The 21,579-nt window shown below is 40.5% G+C and overlaps 1 protein-coding gene across 2 annotated transcripts in view; it reads right to left on the bottom strand.

Moving 5' to 3' along the window:
- EPHA6 (EPH receptor A6) overlaps positions 1–16,083 on the bottom strand; it is a 1,356,729-nt gene extending 1,340,646 nt beyond the window's left edge. For both annotated transcript variants that reach the window (XM_075335125.1, XM_075335126.1), the window contains exon 1: positions 14,465–16,083. In XM_075335125.1, coding sequence (XP_075191240.1) covers positions 14,465–14,567 — 103 coding nt within the window. In that variant the 5' untranslated portion in view covers positions 14,568–16,083. The remainder of the gene's footprint in view (positions 1–14,464) is intronic.
- Positions 16,084–21,579: the final 5,496 nt, after the last annotated feature.

Raw genomic sequence — 21,579 nt, 5'->3', positions numbered from 1 at the left:
ATGCATTCTACCACAGGCACTCCATGCGTTCCACTGCAGGTCCGCGCATTCCACAGAGCTGCCGGTTGGAAGCAGTATGGGACCACTGGATGTTTCTGTGTGTGTGTGTGTGTGTGTGTGTATGTAGATGTTCCTGCGATCTGATGAGTCTGAATGAGTGCTAGCAGGAAGCAGGGGAGGACGGCTGTAGAGCACACAAGGAAAGGACCTGCTGTGAGCGCCCGCTGTGGATCACAGGAGGACCTGGTAGCAATGCAAATGTCAGGGGTCTGGTAAACATGATTCCTCTAGGGATGTCTGCCTATTTTGGGAGGGTAAATTTTCCCCCAACCTGTGTTTCACCATAAATAAGTGCTATAAGCCCTGGTGCATTTTGGGAGGTATCACCATAATTGTACCAACCAATAGAATAAATAACTCATTATTTATGTCAGAAGTGAACAGCTTAAATTAGAAAAAAAAACAAAAGTTTTTTTTATTCTTCACCCCCCCACACACACAAAGCTATAAATTTTGCAGATAAAACATAGTAATTCCTCCCCAAAAAAAATGTTTATACAATTGTTTGCATTATTTTTAATGTATTCATGTTTCTTTACTTGTTCAATTCAAGAGAAGTTCATGGAAAGGATGATGTTTGCATTTTTAACCCTATAATCACTAAATGTTGATGCGCCTCTAGAAATTGGTGATCACATGATCAGCCTGGTTAGCTGCCCACATGGCAGAGCTGAGTCCTAACAGATCCAGATCAGCTCTGCTAAGTAACGTGTGTCTGGCTCCCCAGTGGGTTGTTTTCCCCTGTAACTGGGACTGTTATGGATGCCCGAGTTACATCAGAAATAAATGATCAATAAAAATACAAAAGTTCTCCATACATCTTTGATGATCTCTTAGTGGACAAATTATGTAAAAGAAATAAATGCATATAAAACAAATGCAAAAAAAAATGTAAAAAGAAATAAAAATTAAAAAGAAAAACTGTTTACAATAAAAAATACACGTAATGGGTATCCACACGACCATTTAACCTGATAATTTATTCAATGGGTTATTTGCTGTCAAATGCCCCCAAAAATCCCAAAATAGCTTTTTTTCTATATTTGCAGAGTAAAACAAAATTGTACATTTCATAGTAATGTTCAGTATATATACCACAAAAGAGTGCAAAAATAACACAAGTTTTACCATATAAAACATAATTCCACACAGCCAGGTCGTACAAAAGAATTAAAAAGTTATAGCTGCTGAAAAGAGGAGAAGTGAAGAAAAAGAAATTACCTTCTTTCTCCCTTATTTTTATCACTTTTTCTGAACAGTCAGAGTTAAGGCTGCTTTACACGCTTTACTAGCGATCGCACCCTCCCCCGTCGGTTGTGCGTCACGGGCAAATCGCTGCCCATGGTGGCCAACATCGCTAGGACCCGTCACACGCACTTACCTGCCCTGTGACATCGCTGTGGCCGGCGAACCGCCTCCATTCTAAAGGGACGGTTCGTGCCGCGTCACAGCGCATTCACACGGCAGCCGTCCAATAGAAGCAGAGGGGCGGAGACCACCCAAAAGAAAGTGACTCCCACCTCGTTGCCAGAGGACGCAGGTACGGTGTTGTTCCTCGTTCCCGGAGTGTCACATGTAGCGATGTGTGCTGCCTCAAGAACGACGAACAACCTGCGTCCTGCAACATCTACGATCTTTGGGATTAGAACGACGTGTCAACGATCAATGATTAGGTGAGTAATTTTGATGGCTAGCGGTCGTTAGTACGTTTCACACGCAACAACGTCACTAGTGAGGCCGGATGTGCATCACGAATTCCGTGACCCCAACGACATCTCGTTAGCGATGTCGTTGTGTGTAAAGCCCCCTTTAGAGTTGCACATTTATTTAAGAGCACAAGACCATAAAAACATAAAGGGCCATTTTCAGCCCTCACTTTTTCTTTTCGATTTGTGATTTCTGCTGAAACATTTTGCACCAAATTCATGAAAATGGTGCATGTGACTCATCAACTTTGTGTAAAGCTCAAATTCGTCTTTTTTTCTGTCTTTCACAACCTGTTAGCAGGAACAGTCACACGTTTTTCTAAATGTCATAGTTTGGCTTTATATCCTACGTCATATGGCAGGGATGTTTCCAGCCAATAGTCACTTCTATGTTAGCAAAGACCAATAGGTGGCTAGGATGGCTACCCCCGATAGAGATTCTGCACTGCGCTATTCTCCATAGACTTATATGGGCGACGCACTGTAACGCAAGTGTCTGCGTTGCATCCGCTGGACGACGCAGCGTCGTTATTTTGACGCTGTGGCGGGGGGATGGAACGCTGCATGTAGCGTTTTTCTGCACTTAGCGGAGTGTCAAAAAAACGCAACCTGCAGGAATCCGTTTGGCGTCCGTTGTTTTTATAATGGATGGACGCCTATTGTGGCGGATTCCGTTAGAATGCGTCATTTGACGGATTCCGTTAACGCATCCGTCTTTACACAACTGCGCATGCCCAGATGTGTAAAGTCAAGGAAAAAAACCTATAACGGATTGCGTTATTTTGTACGATCCGTAGCATCCGTTGTGCCACTATATGCAACGCATCCGTTGCATGCGTCACACAACGCAATGCTACGGATCCCGTCCAACGCAAGTGTGAAACTAGCCTAAAGAAGAATGACAACACTCACCTCTGCAGAGATCACTTGGACTGTATTGTGTAAAGCTATGGCTTACCTTCAGGTTGTGTTTAACATATGAGTTCCTTCTTGATTAGTCTGGAGGGCGGTGGGTGTGTGGACATCAGGCAAATTCCAGGTTCTCCTCTTCCAGGAAAGGAGGTGATCTAGGCTGGCTCCTAGTTTCACTTGGATAGCAGCCCAAGGTGAATGTGGGGTGCAAGACTCTTCTTTCTAAGCTTTTTCTATGGGGTACCACTGTTCCCTGACATGCACTATTCCCTTCTGGTCCCGGGGAGGGGGGTCAAGGAAGGGTAAATTGGGTTCCGTTCTCCTTTCGGAGTGGGCGGCAAGTTGGGGTTCATTTTTGTGGCACTTATCACTTTTTAAGTTCACTCACCGATTATTTTAGAGCTGTGATTTTGCTGTGAATTAAACAGTCAAGCCACACACAAGTTGCATGTCAGGTGCAACTTGTACTGTAGCCTATGGCAAGTCTGCTGCATACAACTTGCAACCAATGACAGAAAACCTAACACATTTGCATCTCTGTATCTCAGGCCTCTTTCACACTTCAGTATTTTGCATCAGTGTTTCGTCAGTATGTCATCAGTGTTTCGTCAGTATGTCATCAGTGTTTGGATGCCAAAACCAGGAATGGAACTTACAGAGAAGAACTATAATTGAAAGACTGACACCTGTTCTGTATTTTGGAGACACTCCTGGTTTTAGCATCCAAATACTGATGACACACTGATGAAACACTGATGCAAAATACTGATGTGTGAAAGAGGCCTCAGTAGCAGCATGCTATATTTAACAATGGAACATGATAGGAAATCAATATATCCATTGTTGCAACAAGTGAGTGAAATATCAGCGTGGCATGATAGATGTCCCCATGTAGCCCCAGCCTTACAGTATATAAGAGTCACACAGAGCACGGTCTGCAGAAGGCAGCACAGGAATGATACATGAGAGCAAGTAACGGACATGTCCTCCAAGACACACAGATCTCACAAGGAGCAGGGGTTACTGGTGGGACACAACCACTAGTGATCAGCGAGCACAACCATGCTCGGGTGCTTGAAACAAGCAGGTCAGACAAAGTCTGAAATGCGATACAAGTTGTAGGCGACATATCCGGTCATCTGAAAATGTTAGTGCAACTTTTTTTTATTAATTATTATTATTATTATTATTACTACTACTACTTTTTCAATTCATGTTAACCACTACCAAATGTAAGAAAAAAACAAACATTGTTTTGTGAAAAGTGCACAAAAGCTTTAAAGAAATTGTTTAACGTGCAGATGTGTGTACGACCGACCGACGCTCCATTCAGAGACAAAGCTCTAGAGATCAGTGGAGGTCCCAGTGTTTTCAGCCACAATGATGCGGAAGTTATCCCCTGTCCCAAAGATGGAGACAACTTCCAAAATTGAAAATTTGAAACAATTCCATTAATTTAGAAAAAAAAAAAATAATAATTATATATATATATATATATATATATATATATATATACACATATATATATACACACAGTATATCACAAAATGGAATACACTTCACACATTTTTGTAAATATTTCATATCTTTTTATGCGACAACACTGAAGATATGACACTTTGGTACAATGTACAATAGTCAGTGTACAGCTTGTATAACAGTGTAAATTAGGTCCCCTCAAAATAATTCGGGACAGGTATTAGTGTCTAAACCACTGGCAACAAAAGTGAGTACATCCCTACTTGAAAATGGCCAAATTGTGCCCAATTAACCATTTTCTTTCCTGTGACTCATTAGTGTTACAAGGTCTCAGGTGTGAATGGGGAGCAGGTGTGTTACATTTGGTGTTATCGGTCACACACTCTCTCATACTGGTCACTGGAAGTTCAACATGGCTCCTCATGGCAAAGAATTGTCTGAAGATCTGAAAAAAGATTTGTTCCTCTACATGAAGATGGTCAAGGCTATAAGATTGTCAACACCTGACACTGAGCTGCAGCATGGTGGCCAAGACCATAATAATAATAATAATAATAATAATAATAATAAAGTTTTATTTCTATAGCGCCAACATATTCCGCAGCGCTTTACAATTCAGAGGGGACATGTACAGACAATATGAGACAGTACAAAAAAAAAACAAAATTAAGATACCAGGAGGAGTGAGGGCCCTGCTCGTAAGCTACAGTCTATGAGGAGATAGGGGAGGCACAAAAGGTGAATGGGTGAGAAAAGCTTGTTATATATGGTCCAGCCATCAATTTAATAGGGCATTCAAAACCAGCTGCATGGACCGGTCGCCTGCCAGAATTTATACAGGTACAGGGGACAAGAATTGGAAGTACATTTTTTTTTTGTTATGAAGGGCAGAAAGGGACTAGATTAGATCAGGGCGGTGAGGTGATAGGCTAGTCTAAAGAAATGTGTTTTAAGGGCCCGCTTAAAGGTGTGGATGTTGGGAATTAATCGGATTTCTCTTGGTAGTGTGTTCCAGAGCATAGGTGCAGCTCGTGAGAAATCTTGAAGACGGGAGTGGGAGGTTCGAATTGTTGAGGATGTCAGTCTTAGGTCATTAGCAGAGCGGAGGGCACGGGTGGGGTTATAGACAGAGATGAGGGAGGAGATGTAGGGGGGTGCGGAACCGTGGAGAGCTTTGTGAGTGAGAGTGATAAATTTATATTGGACTCTGTAGTGTATAGGCAACCAGTGCAATGATTGGCACAGAGCAGAGGTATCGGAGAAGCGGTTGGAGAGGAAAATGATCCTGGCTGCGGCATTCAGAATGGATTGGAGAGGGGAGAGTTTAGTAACAGGGAGACCAATTAATAAAGAATTACAATAATCCAGGCGAGAATGAATGAGAGCGACAGTAAGAGTTTTTGCAGAGTCAAGGGTAAGAAAATGTCGAATTCTAGACCATACAGCGGTTTAACAGGACAGGACCCACTTAGAACAGGCCTTACTATAATAGACCAATGGAGTTGAGTGCACATGCTCAGCATCATATCGAGAGGATGTCTATCAATATAGACATGAGTGCTGCCAGAATTGCTGCAGAGGTTACATTGGTGAGGGGTCAACCTGTCAGTGCTCAAACCATACACCACATAATGCATTAAATTGGTCTGCATGGTTGTTTTTCCAGAAGGAAGCCTCTCCTAAAGATGATGCACAAGAATGCCCATATACAGTTTGTCGAAGACAAGTCGACTAAGGACATGGAATACTAGCACCAAGTCCTGTGGTCTGATGAGACTAAGATAAATGTATTTGGTTCAGATGGTGTCATGTGTATGTGGAGGCAACGAGATGAGGAGTACAAAGACAAGTGTGTCTTGCCTACAGTCAGACATGGTGGTGGAATGTCATGGTTTGGACTGCATGAGTGCTGCCAGCTGTGGTGAACAACACTTCATTGAGGGAACCATGAATACCAACATGTACTGTTACATACTGAAGCAGAATATGATCCCTTCTCTCCCGAAACTGAGCCACAGGGCAGTATTCCAACATGATAATGACCCCAAACACACCTCTAAGACGACTGCCTCCTTGCTAAAGAAACTGAAGGTAAAACTGCTGAACTGACCTAGCATGTCACCAGACCTAAACCCCGAGCATCTGTGGGGCATCCTCAAACAGAAGGTGGAGGAGCGCAAGATCTCTAACATCCACCAGCTCCATCATGTCTTCATGGAGGATGGAAGAGGATCCAGCGGCTCCTGTGAAGCTCTAGTGACCTCCATGCCCAAGAGAGTTAAAGTAATGCTTGAAAAAATGGTGGCCACACAAAATATTAACACTTTTGCCATTTTCACTTAGGGGTGTACTCATTGTTGTTGCCAGCGGTTTAGACATTAATGGCTGTGTGTTGAGTTATTTAGAGGACACCATATTTACACTGTTATACAAGCTGCACACTGACTACTGTACATTGTATCACAGTGTCAGATCTTCAGCTTTGTCCTATGAAAAGATATAATAATATATTTACAAAATATGTAGAAGAAGGGAAATCTTCTCGCTATATTAGTCCAGCGCCGGGGTAATCTGCCGGGGGTTCAACACTTCCAAATCTTTTGGGCAGTGTGTACTTTTGTCTGATAAGTCTGAGTTCTTCTGCTTTTATTTTCTGGAGCTCTGGCTTTTCTTTTTCTGTCTGTGACACTTGTTTCCCACAATCTGACTTTGTATTTCATATTCTGTGCTTCAGATCCATTATTTCAGTGAACATTCTCTGTATAAAGTTGCGGCAGTCAGAAGCACTCCATCACATAACATTAATAAAAGTGCTTCCACTTATCTCACATGCCGATCACACCATGAACTCACCTCATTCCACTCATTTAATATATTCACTAAGTTTTTCATTCCCTTTATTTATTGCAGAAGATTGTGGGTCATATTCTATGTTATTAATGAGCGTTTTACCCCTAAAACAAAGCACAACTATACAAGTCTGCAATACAGAAACCTTATAGGCCTTATGAGGCCTTAAAGGGAATCTGTCACCAGGTTTTTGCTCCCCATCTGAGAGCAGCATAATGTAGGGACAGAGACCCTGATTCCAGCGATGTGTCACTTACTGAGCTGTTTGCTGTCATTTTGATAAAATCAATGTTTTCTTTGCTGCAGATCTAGCATTATTTGAAGGTAGTGTTGTGTATAACCCCACGCACAACACTGTTCATGTACAATGTACACAAAAACTACCAATCAGTGGTGTGGGCGGGGTTATATAGAGCTCCTGAATGTGCTGGACTACTTGGCAGCGCACCAAGTAGTCCTGTAATGATAATCTCCTGCTGATTAAACTGTGATTTTATCAAAACTATACTAGGCAGCCCAGTAAGTGACACATCGCTGGAATCAGGATCTCTGCCCCTACGTTATGCTGCTCTCAGATTAGGTGGCTAAAACCTTGTGACAGATTCCCTTAAAGGGGTTGTCTCATTATAGACAATAATTTAGTAAAAAGAGGGAAAACAGTTGGTTATGTCAGACAATGCTCCATTTAGCTGCTAATTTTACCTACAGCGCCCACTATAGGAAAAATATGGTAGTGCATGTGGCCAATGAAGCTGTTTGATAAAATCAATGTTTTCTCTGCTGCAGATCTAGCAGTTATACAGAGGTCATGGATATGCTGGACTACCTGCAGCACGCCAAGTAGTCCTGTAATGATAATCTCCTGCTGATTAAACAGTGATTTTATCCAAACTACACTAAGCAGCTCAGTAAGTGACATATCGCTGGAATCAGGGTCTCTGCCCCTATGTTATGCTGCTCCCAGATTAGGTGGCAAAAACCTGGTGACAGATTCCCTTTCTTAAAGGGGTTATCTCATTATAGCCAATTATATAGTGGAAAAAGGGAAAACAGCTGGTTATGTCAGACAATGCTCCATTTAGCTGCTAATTTTACCTACAGCACCCGCTATAGGAAAAACATGGTACTGCATGTGGCCAATGAAACAAATTCCTTATAGCGTTATACATGGACAGACTGGAACGACCAGAGCAAGACTCGGTGTTTGTTAGCAGCTCTGTGTTCAGGCTCTTAGAGGGGGTCTCAAGTGAATTCCCTACTAGGATAAGCTTTTTACCAGGGTACTGTGGTTTCTTATATAAATTTTAATGGAACAAGCATATGTAGTGTAAATTAGTTTATATTTTTTTTTTATTCCCAGGAGTTTGTGGGTAAGAAAACAGTATATGTGCGGTTCATGTGTCAATATTTACGATATCTTACACAAATGTAGTGTGATGCTGAACACTATGAGCAGTATGAATAGAAGGGTAGCCAGACAAGTCAGGATCACAAGCCAAGAGGTAACGTCTAAGGTTCAGGGAGAAGATAGAGGTGTGGTCAGGAAGAGGTTCGAGGTCAAAAGTAGGGAGGTAATGTATAAGGTTCAGGGAAAAGACAGAGACGTGGTCAGGAATAGGTCTGAGGTTAGAAGCCAAGAGGTAACGTATAAGGTTCAGGGAACAGACAGAGACATGGTCAGGAAGAGGTCCGAGGTCAGAAGCTGGAAGATAACATATAAGGTTCAAGGAGCAGACAGAGACGTGGTCAGGAAGAGGTCCGAGGTCAGAAGCCGGGAGGTAAAGTATAAGATTCAGCGTGCAGACAGAGACATGATCAAGAAGAGGTCCAAGGTCAGAAGCCGGGAGGTAACATATAAGGTTCAGGGAGCAGACAGAGATGTGGTCAGAAAGAGGTCCGAGGTCAGAAGCCAGGAGGTAATGTATAAGATTCAGGGAGCAGACAGAGACGTGGTCAGGAAGAGGTCCAAGGTCAGAAGCCAAGGTCAGAACACTTACACAAGACAGGAGCCAAGAGCACACTGAGCAAACAGGAAGTACGGCTGACTAAGCACAGGCAGAGCAAGCCCAGTTAAGAAACAGAACAATCATCAGGAATGAGGCGCATCTGTGAAGGCACCTCCCAGAACCAGCATGGACTCTAGTTCTGAAAGACAACCTGTCAGCAAGTGCCCAAGACACGTAGCAGATCATTTGCAAACGCAAAATGCTCCGCACAGCAGAATAGTGACATGTAGCCATGTTAACATACACGATGCCCTCGTCTTTATGATGATCTCTGAAGGACCAAATCTGGAAACAATACATGCGGCATAATGGGTCATTTACCCATGAAAGTATCATCCTAAGCACATGATAACCCCCACGTGATGCATCTTAATAATTGAATTCTTTCATAGGTTATATCATTTACAGCACTAGGTCCGTCAGACTAAAAATAATTCATCATAAAATGTCTATGTCCTATCGCCAGCGCTGGTGAACAAACATAAGGAATACGGTAAGTATAGGGATGGTGAGGAACGAGGAAAGTTCTTTTTTTTCCTATTTAATCCCCAGCGAGTATTCAAAAACATTGATCTGTAACCTTTAAAAATGTAAAGAATATTAAAGTATTCATTTTCGCCATATCATCTGACAGTCATTGAAAAGTCAAATATTACTTATTTCTTGACACGGTGACATTCAAGATATATGGTTGTAAATGTCAACATTTAATAAAGCTTATGATTTTATTGATTTCGCTTTTGTTTTGAAAATATCTATTCCGAGAATGGGCTAAAAAAAAAAAAAAAAAAATAAATAAAAAAAAAATCAGATTTCTGAGAGCTCATCTGTAGAAACAAGTGTCACCGCAAAGTCCTCAAGACATCGACTGTCCCTAATTACCGTAATCTAGATAGAAAAGAAGAACTCAGCCGCAACAATGAATCCTAGCATTGGTAATTGTGTCATACAGTGGATGACAATAGTCCGCCATAGCTAAACATATACATTAAGTTTGGGGGGACCGAAACGCAGATTATCAGATGATTATCAACTTGTTAGACAATTACAAAAGAATATCCCAGATTATAAAATGAGATCACTATGAATTAACCTAGACGACAGTGTAATAATTGGATTAACTCTATTTATGTTGGAAAGGTCCAGTATTGGGAAACACACATTTACTGCAATTATACAAAACCGGATCAGAGCCAGAAAAGTGCAGAAATACTTTCCAACTGTTCCGTAAAGGAAAGACACGGCAGAGCTGAGTTTGTCGTTTAACTCTTTGTGGCGACAGTATGTGATTTATACTACAAATATATCAAAAAGACTGACGCGCACATCTAAAGTGCGAACAGGTGTCAGCTGAAAACACAATATAACTACAAAACACATACAGCCGCACTCTAGACTGCTAACAATGAATAAGGGAACTCTGCTATGTGATTTATACATCATGAGAATGTAGTCCTATGTATGGCTATGTCTGCACGCTGAGTATTTGGTGGCGAAAATTTCTGCACTGAATCTGCATCTCTTGGCAGAAAAAACACATTTCTGTGGCAATTTTTGACGGGTTTTTGCTCTGTTTTTTTATGCATTTTTTTTTTGCATGGGTGTTTTATGCATTCTAGGGTGGAAATACACTGAAAGAAGTGACATGCTGCAGATTGATTTCTACACCAAATCTGCAAGAGTACAAAAAAAAGCAACATGTGCACAAAACTTCAAGATTCTCGACTTTGGGGCCATAAGGATTTGCATGCAGTTTTGTTACAAATCAGCACCCAAAACACATCAAAAACATGATTTAAACACACTGTGTGCACACAGCCTAAAACTACACGCCATGATGTGATACGTATTATCAAATCTATGTTTATTTACTGTACTCACTTATATAGCGCCATTAAATCCACAGAGCTTTACAGACATCATTATCTCTGTCCCCATTGGGGCTCACAATCTACATTCCTTATTGGTGTGTCTTTCCAGCAGTGTCTGTAATGAGACTTTTAATTATGAAAGAGAGAGATAAATAGATATTTAGTGAAAGTCTCCAATAGTCCAGCACCTTGGGAAGACCACCACTGCCATAGACCACTAAAAAGCAATCTTGGTTGCTCTATATGTATACATACATTATCGGTAAACTATATTAAAGTATATAGATACACTAATACATATACTGTAGTCCCATAAAAAAATATATTGTAATAGTGTGTGTGTATATATATATATATATATATATATATATATACACACTTTAACATGTACTCAAATAGGGTATGGGAAAAAACTTAATTACTAATACACATATTCCCATACGTTAAAATCACCAAAACCAGTGATAATTAACAAACATAGCACACATATGTGATTAGAGACATACATAAAATAATTGGAAGAAATGTCTCCCAAAAAAAGTCCCAAATGCTCCTTGCCCTACCTAACCACAGGGTGAACCCTAAACGATATGGTACCCCCACACCTCGGCGACTGATCTGCCCTAATGATGATACCGCATGGGGGAAAAGACAAAGGCAGATAAGGTATGGTCCATATAATTTGGATACACCATTCCCAGAGGTTAGATTGAAGCCGCATGGTATACTTAGCTTCACTTGATGTATGTTTCTAATCACATATATGTGCTATGTTTATTAATTATCACTGGTTTTGGTGATTTTAACGCATACTAATAAAATATATTTTTTATGGGACTATATGTATTAGTAATTAGGTCTTTTCCCATACCCTATTTGACTATTGACTACTTGATTATGTATATATATATATATATATATATATATATATATTTATATACTGTGTATATATATATATATATATATATATATATATATATATACATATATATATACTGTATATATACACTTAATGGATAGCTCATGTGTTTTTACGAATGCCTTGAGCAGCGTTTGACATATTGGGAAATATTTGGGGAAATTGTGATTAGGAATGTTCCACTTTCTGGAGTTATACAAAGGTAAAAGAACATACATATATATATATATATATATATATATATATATATATATATATATATATATATATATATATATATATATATATATATAAAATGTGTGTGTTTGCCCAATTAATTGATTTTGTGCACTTAATGGGATCTTTCCTATTTGCCAAACAAAAGTTTGATAAGTTTGAAAAGTTTGATAACTTTACACACAATATATATTTCCCTTGAAGGGATACTTAAAGGGACATACAGCTTTATTCAGTTGGTTTCTTATAACACAATGTGACCTTGTAACTACATGAAAACTATTGATTTCATCATGTTTAGCTACTTCCACATAGAATGATATATTACATCAAGGTGCACTTTCTTTTTTTTTAATCCTTTGGTGAATTGATTTCCATTCGCTGTCATATATCGCCGGCTCCTATACAGCATTTTATATTATTTTTTTAAACTTTACTGATCTTTTTAAATGAGCAAAGCGGGACATTTAGATAAAAAAATAGCAATAAACCCAGCCCATTAGGTCAGTTGTGCCACTGTAGACGCTACTTGTGTGTCTTGTGAGTTTGAAGAAGTTTTTATACTATTCTAATTTTTTGAGGGGCGGCTATGGACACATGTTGGGTGTGATATGAACATACAAATATCTATCTGATAGTTAAATGCTGGGTATAGACATATGACTGTATACAAAATGCAATAGGATGTCAGATACACTTGAGCTTTAGATATTTTGTGATTTGATTTTGAGCCTATAGGAAAAAGGAGCTGGTATTTGACATTCTCTTTACAAAGCTGTAGAATATATTGGTCTATTGCGTTACATTAATAACACTAATAAATATGTCGGAGGCCATAAGACATCTGTCCGTATTGCCACATAGTAGGATCCAAAACTGGTGCACCTGTGTGAACAGGAACAGCACATTCTCCTACATATACAACATACAAAATAACATGCATTGATCACAAATCACACCAGCTCAATAATCCATTCCACGTGTATATGGAGAATCTAAAATTATACACACACACATATATATATATATATATATATATATATATATGTATATATATAAACACACACGGTATATGTGTATATATATATATATATATATATATATATATATTTATATATTTATACAGTGTGTTTGTATATATATATATATATGTACATATATACATATATATATATATATATATATATATATATAAAAATAAATATATATATATATATATATATGTATATATATATATATATATAAAAAAAAATCACACAAGATCACACACTAAATAGACCCAAAGACACAATAAAATGAAAACATGTAGAACAAGAGAAATTATGCATCAATTGATTGCGAAGCATGGATGTGTCAGGGGAATATTTAGCTGCTTATGATGAGTATACAGCATAAATATTACAGTGACATACAGCACCGGTGGGCACAACAGTATTAGTACTGCATAAGTCTATGGAATATTAAAGTCTGACTTTTATGTTTGTGTTTCTGTATTATTGCTTTTAGCTTTGAGGCTCCGATGTATCAGCCTCCAGCTCACACAAGGTTACATAACTGACCAGTGTAACAGTGTGAATAAATATTGATCATCTCAAGTAGACAACACAAACGTGCCTTTCAAGCCACATAATACAAAACTTCCTAAACATATGAAATCAGTTTTATATTGGAAGGATTTTTAGCACAAAGGTTCCAGTCCAAAAGTTCCAGAAGGAGGCCATTCTACTGGAGGTCCAGCCTCTTTTCCTCTACTTTCATGGATAGGAGTACTGTAAACTTTAGGAACCAGTTGTGAACCTACAATTCCAGCTTTAACTTCCTCAGTGGCCAATAACAAATTTCATAGATGGGGATAAAAGTTCTGAAAAGTTCTAACAGTAAATCTTTTGTCCCAGCCTTGATGAAAATCTATTGAGTGTTACATAAAAAGATGTCTGACTTCAGAAACATGGTACAACCGCTGTCTTTCTCATCTATCTATCTATCTATCTATCTATCTATCTATCTATCCATCCATCTATCCATCCATCTAGCCATCTATATATCCCTCTATCCATCTATCTATCCATCTATCCATCCATCTATATATCCATCCATCTATATATCCATCTATCTATCTAGCTATCTATCCATCTATCCATCTATCCATCTATCTATCTATCTCAAATCTATAGTCTGATATACTGTATATGTGTATAGGGAGTTCACGCAAGAATCTTCCATATTCTAATATATGAAAATTTATGCATATGTGACCTAATTGTGACACCCTTCCTCTATTTAATCTCCCATAGTAAATTATTGATGATATGTTTTATTAAACTGATATGCAATTTAAATTACTTTAAATAAGATGTATAGATTTCACTTCATATAAAATACTGAAAAGCAAAGAGAAAGAAATGGGGGAGGGCGAGGCAGAAAAAAATAGAATTAATTTCTTACCCTGGTTATCAGAGAAGTGGTTGGAGCCAACAAAGTAGTTAATAAGTAGGGTCAGGAGGAGAGAAGTCCTCAAAACCAGAGTCCTCCCATCACAGGACCCCATGTCTAGTCGGCTCCCTCTGAAGTCAGCTCCAGCTCCTCTTCCTTTGTCACTTTACTAATCCAACACAGAATTAATTCGGCTACGCGGGGGCGTGGCACGGAGCCAAAAGGTCAAACTGCCAAACCAGTCCTGTGCAAAACAGCGATGTATCCCAAATAGTCTTCCTAGATGGAGCTGTGAACTAAAATATACTTAATGGCTGAAATATCCAGGACCATGTGCCAGGCGTCAGGTCGGGATCCCACCAGGCAGTTCCTGTGAAGTTGCACTTTTGTCTTGTAGGCAATCAACGATCTTGCACTTTCAGGTTCTAAGGGAGGATAAAGTCCCCTGGTGTCTTCACCATGGATCGTCCATAGTTATGTATGCGGCAGCCAGGTTCATGCAGTAATAGATGTCGCTTGTCGGTTACACCTTGGCTGTGATGGAGACACAAGCTAGTAGCGCGGAAAAAGACGCACAGCCTAGTGCTGAATATTAGACGCACCAAGGAGCCTGGCTCTGGTCCTGAGCCTGTGAGCCTGTCACCTGTGCAGTGCCATCTGCTTCACTGGATAGGAAATAGCCATAGACTGGTAGCCAGTGCTAGAAGCCAGTAGCCCAGTGCAGGATGACTGGTGCGCACCGATGGCTGGCACTGCTAGACGAGTGCTAATCCCAGCACAGACTGTACATGCAGAAACTCCAGTGGTGACGCTGCCAGTAGCAGTTGGCACAGGTCTAGCTGGCACCCTGGCTATTGGCCGTGCAGTGTGAGGTGCTGGCTGTGCATGATGGATGAGCTGTGTGCGCACTCACCCCACGGCCATCACTCATTTGCAGCGCACTAAGTCGTGCTCCTTGGCTATACCTCTGCTTCGGGCTGCAGGTGGGAAGTTTGAAGGCTCCTTGTAGGACCCTCCCTTCACATGACAGAGCCCCCATCCCCCTCTCCCATCAGCAGCAGATCTCCTTCCTCCCAAATCCTCTCCAGCAAAGTCAGTGGCAGGGAAATTCCATCTATCTCACCGCACTCCGGGGAATCGGTGCTCAAGGTTGCAGACAGGACATCTTATGTTCCAGGCTCTTCATAGGAAACTTGCAGCTTTTCCCCAAGATATAATCAAGTTGACAAGTGAATGCTCCTCCACACATGACAGCCAGGCTCTATGCATGGGAAAGCAGAAGGTAAGAGATCCCCATGAAAGTCAGTGTGCAGCTTCCAGAGCAGACACAGCAGAGGATGCGGAGGCTGAGGATCCAGAGGATGCGTGTCTACAGTGGAGGCTAGGAGAGCTGGGCACAGAGCTGGGCAGAGGGGGCACAGAGCTGGGCAGAGGGCTGGGCAGAGGGGGCACAGAGATGGACAGAGAGGTGCAGCGCTTCCCTGGCTGCTCTGTGCAGGTCACATGCAGAGCCCAGCACTAGAGGGGGTTAGTAGACCAGACAAGCCTTCCCTGCTCGCATGCATTAGGACAGACCGTGGGAAAAGCAGGTGCTTTCTTCTGAGGCTGCACAGGTTCAAATGCATAAAATCTGGATTCACTTAACCACTTCTCAGTGCTCAGCAGAGATGGGGGGAGCCTTATTTAAAGCTGCAGTGCCAGAGATACTCACTGCTGCACTGTACAATATCTCAGCAGAATCTGATCCATTGTAAAAGCATTAAACCATCTCTTTGTAACCCCACTCAATGACTAGACCTGTCTGTGCCATGGAAAACATGTGGAGCCCTATCTTACAATGAATGAACCTCCAAAACCACCCACCAAGACATAAGGGGGACTTGAATTATTTTAAAATAAATAGTTGCTTCACTATAAGCATAGAAAACGCAACATAGAATATATATATATATATATATATATATACTGTATATCTATCTATCTATCTATATATAAATATATATATATATATATATATATATATATATACATATACATATATCTATATATATATGGTATATATACAGTATGTACACACACACATATATATATATATATATATATATATATATATATATATATATATATATATCTACACATATACATATGTATTTACTGTATATCTAGCTATCTATATATGTATATATATGTAAATATATAGTATATATACATATATAAATATATATATATATAGTATATATATATATATATATATATATATATATATATATATGCACAATCTTCTTTCTGGCCACACAATGCATATGCATATATCAGGCTGTAAGGGTTAACAGTGTGTAATATAAATGTGCAATCATTAGCCTGTAAAATGCCCAGCTCTGTCTGTGTCAGGGATGTTATATCGCCCAGTGCTGTCATTGCTACCTTGCTGTTTTGCTGAAGCTTCATATAATTGGTAGAAAGGAGGAATTTTCTAAAATCCTTGCGCCCGGCAGTCAGTGATCGTCTAACCCTCCTATGGTACTTAATAGTAATATTCAATTGTACAGATGCTTATATATTCTCTCTGCCTTTTGGCTCATGGTACATGAATCCCTATAGAGTGACTGCTATGGTCATCTGTATTCTCTATTCTGTGCCACCGTTTAATGACATAGTAACAATATTTATACTTTACGCTTCTGTATTTATAAACATCTGTATATCTTTCCCCTAAGCAAACAATGTGGCCGTTTCAGTCATGTTTTGGGTCAGTGTTTCTAAGCCAAGTACCCACTTCTAAATTAAGTTACATCACGGTACCCCCTAAGGCTACAATCATACACTGCTGGAAAAGCACAGTGTGAGTATCTATTATAGATATGGCGGATACCCCCTGGGCAAATACCATAGGTTCAGAGATATACCTCAAGGTTATCGGGGTCTTTGCTGTGATATAGGAGTTATATATAACAAAATCCCTCCTGAGTATTTGAGTTCATCAAATATTTTTCAATAGTGGAAATATGAAATATCAACACAATACACGGAAAGAATCCCAATTATAGCAAAATTATAGAAAATCATAGCAAAAGGTTGGGTTCTCCCATAAACACATTTATAACTATCTCAAGGGTGCAGACGACCATGCTTTCTCTCATGGCCGAATCAGACTGATTATGACACTGGTCAGAGTGTGAGCAAGGTGTGGAGAAGATAGAGAAAACAAATTCTCCAGCTTCTTCATGTGTCAGTCTGTGGAAAACCACGCGCACTCAGATGTCATCCGATTGGCGCTGTCCGACGTTTTCCACGCACTCATTGACTTGCATGGTTGACGATCAGATCAAACTCGGCCATGTGCACGGCCCCATAGACTAATATTGGTCCGAGTGTGATCTGATGCTTTGTTGGATCGAACTTGGACCAAAAATACGCTCATCTGCACTTGCCCTAAGTGATAAATATATAGTCGCTGGAGGTCTATCTGGTTAAGTTAAGCAACAGGAAGTGATAGTGCGGTTGCGCTCATTTCCTGTTGATTGCTCATTTGGTCCAAAGGCGTAGAGAGAGAAGTGGACAATTATTGGACATAGGGCTCGCGTGATGTCACAATGACAAATGAGCCCCGAGCCGCAATTACCAACAGCTGTGGAACTGTACCAGAATGGGAGGTAAGTACAGGGTCTTTTATTTTAACTGGGTGAAATAAGTAGATTCAGAAAGGGTTGTCTTAGTAGTGGACAACCCCTTTAAACCATCAGTACGATCATTGACAATGCCTATGTAATTGAAGTGCATTCTTGGTTCTGGTTTGCACAGTCCACAATTTGGTTGATAAGCCATAGTAAGATATAAATATATTGGACAGAAAACACCTGTAAAGGACTATTCTTTAAGTTTGGAAGCTATTCATTAAACATAGAATAGGGGATAACGTCCCGATCACGAAGAGTTCCACCGCTGGATTTCCCACCGATCCCGAGAACGGGGGATTGTTAGTACTCCCTGAGAATGGAGCGAGAGTCGATCATAAATTCATTCTTAATGGAACCTCCGGAGATAGCCGAGTCCTGGACAGATCTGCCAACTATTTGAAAAGTGGCCAAAACTTTGCTTGGAAGGGGAGCACGGCCGGGTGTTATTGATAAATACATCAACATTTCATTGGTGTAATTTACAACAGAAATTTACCCCAGTTCCTGCTCTGAGTTCATTTCTTACATCAGATGCACCAAATTCATGTAGAGGTGCACACCTGGCAATAGATTTGTGGCATCTTACTCCAGCAAATCCATCAAGACGGGTATACCCGTTTTAACCAGAAGAAGAGTTTTTCCAGCAATTGGTCCACGCAAAATTTTTCTTTAAAATCCAGTATTCTTTATTTAAGACATATTAAAAAGTCCATAACATGGTCAGGAAACCCATAGATGAGAGGACGCGTTTCGATCGACCTGATCTTAGTCTGTCTCAGACAATATCCCCTGCAATATCCACTGCATTTGGGTCTCCTACTAAGCAGGTGAGCTGGACACAACTTTCTTTGCCGTTTTAACCAGATTATTTCCTAATAGTAATCCTATTACCATACACATAGATGGTGCAGATGTAAATAATGAACCTTATGCTATATGGAATATTATTTACATCTATATATGTCGTATGCTCGCTAATGAGGCTGTTTCAGATACTTTAGTTTCATATCCAAACAACTAGTCTAGCTGCATTGTGACGCTCATTAACAGGGTCCATTATCCAGTATGCTTGTTATGACATATCATTAAAATTGTTGTCTTTCATTCATTGACCTGCTCTCCAGTATATTATTTGCTGGATGCTATATGTGTATAGCAGGGGGAGGGTGTGTATTTTTATGTTTATTCTTATTTAGCTTTCGGCCGGGTACAGACGAGTGTGTTATGCCTACGTGTGCCGTCCATGTTACAACTGGATAAAACTAAGACGGGAAAGAAGGTGATCCAGCTCAGCTGTGGAAAGATCCGGCATGCAAGGATAACCCTCTGGTAGTGCAGGGATCCAATAGAAGAAAAAAAATAATCCAGCTTCCGGAACAATATAAAATCTTGTGCAAGCTTTATTTTAAAGGACGTAAAAATTACTTGTCATTACAAGGGACAAAATAGGGAGCCCATGTGTGGCTACGCGTTTCGAACGCTAGCTGCGTTCTTTGTCAAGCTTGGGACTAATTTATAGGGCTATTCAGAATACAGTTTTTTCAGACAGACCAATTGTCCATATGAAAAAAGTGCAGCAAAATTCTCCTTGTTTTTTTTTTTTTTGGATGAGACTCACCCATTGAAGTCTAAGGGGTACTTTGCACACTACGACATCGCAAGCCGATGCTTGCGATGCCGTGTGTGATAGTCCCCGCCCCCGTCCCAGCTGCGATATCTTGTGATCGCTGCCGTAGCGAACATAGTCGCTACGGCAGCTTCACATGCACTCACCTGCCCTGCGATGTCTTACTAAGGGGGCGGGTCGCGCGGCGTCACAGCGACGTCACACGGCAGGCGGCCAATAGAAGCGGAGGGGCGGAGATGAGCGGGACGTAAACATCCCGCCAACCTCCGTCCTTCCACATAGCCGGCGTGAGCCGCGGTGAAGCAGGTAGGAGATGTTCCTCACTCCTGCGGCTTCTCACACAGCGATGTGTGCTGCCGCAGGAACGAGGAACAACATCATACCGTCGCTGCAGCGGCAATATGAAATGTCGGACCCTACACCGATGATACGATAATGTCGCTTTTGCGCTCGTTAATCGCATCATAAAGGATTTGCACACTACGATATCGACAGCGACGCCGGATGTGCGTCAGTTTCGATTTGACCTCACCGACATTGCACCTGTGATATTGTAGTGTGCAAAGTACCCCTAAAGGTATGCAAAGCAACAATAATATATGTATCCCGTACAGATCATCCATATTGCGTGCCTTTTTCTGGATATTTTGCTAATATTTCCACAGGAAACTATATTTTTTGTCATGTACATTTTTAAACTTTTGATATATGAAAACGGATGCCATATAGGTATCGCACAGATGTAAAAATATGGATGTACAGATGACACAAGGATGGCGTATTGATAGAATGCATATTTTTTTCTGGATAAAAATGGATGATTTTTTGTATGTGTCTGTAAACAGGATTCGAGGATGTAACAGCACAGAAAAGGACGACTCAGGGGTAACTCAAACAACAAATGTTTATTTTACACAAGAGAGTTAGTGCTTTGAGACTGCGGTCAGGGAATGGCACCGAGGGTGGTAAATAAAGCAGGATATGTTACAAGAAGAAATTTGGCGATGCAGATAGACAAGACATAAACACAATATAATTTACATGTTATCACTCCTATCATTAAATAACAAATATTGTAAATGTTGTCTTAATCCTAATCTCTCTGTCAAGGAAGTGTCAGTTAGGCCTGTTCAAATTGTCCCTCCAGAGAGGAAGGAGACAAAGTCTAGCGCCACCTATTGGAAGTAGCAATCCTAAAAGTCAAAAGTGGCTTTTTAAACAAGCCTTTTCATAAGACTTAAAATTTATACAAGATCAGAATCCAAATTTAGAGCACGGTATTTCGGGGTGATTGCCCCTCGTCAGTGCAAAGTGTGGGTATCTGATTTGGCTTATGAGAAGCTAAGTGTGTCACACTTGCGATTGCCTCGCATGTATCTCGCGTGAGTCTCGCGTTGCATCACCCAGCACGGACTAACACTCTCCTCAGAGGAGTGGGTTGGTTGCATAGAGATGCATATAACCAACCCGCTCCTGTGAGGAGAGTGTGAGTCCAAGCCGGGTGATGAAACGCGAGACTCGCGCGAGATACATGTGAGGCAATCGCAAGTGTGACATCGGCCTTACCCCTCTTTCCACCACTATCACTAGCTACCTAAGCAATGTGCAAAGCAGAACACAGATCACAATGGGGGCTACAACACAACTTGCTAGGTAGCAAGTCCAATTTAGTGGGTGACTTCCCTCACTTAGCACACCGGTCGCCCGTGTTCAATGAAGCACTGCCCAATCAGTATGTCTGGACAGAAAACAATAGGCCACCTCACTCATATCTTCTTCTGGATAGAGTATGATTGAGTCTTCTTCAAGAATTGTTATTCAAT

Source organism: Anomaloglossus baeobatrachus, chromosome 2, assembly GCF_048569485.1.
Source record: "Anomaloglossus baeobatrachus isolate aAnoBae1 chromosome 2, aAnoBae1.hap1, whole genome shotgun sequence".
Classification (NCBI taxonomy): domain Eukaryota; kingdom Metazoa; phylum Chordata; class Amphibia; order Anura; family Aromobatidae; genus Anomaloglossus; species Anomaloglossus baeobatrachus.
This window is presented reverse-complemented; position numbering and strand designations above follow the sequence as displayed.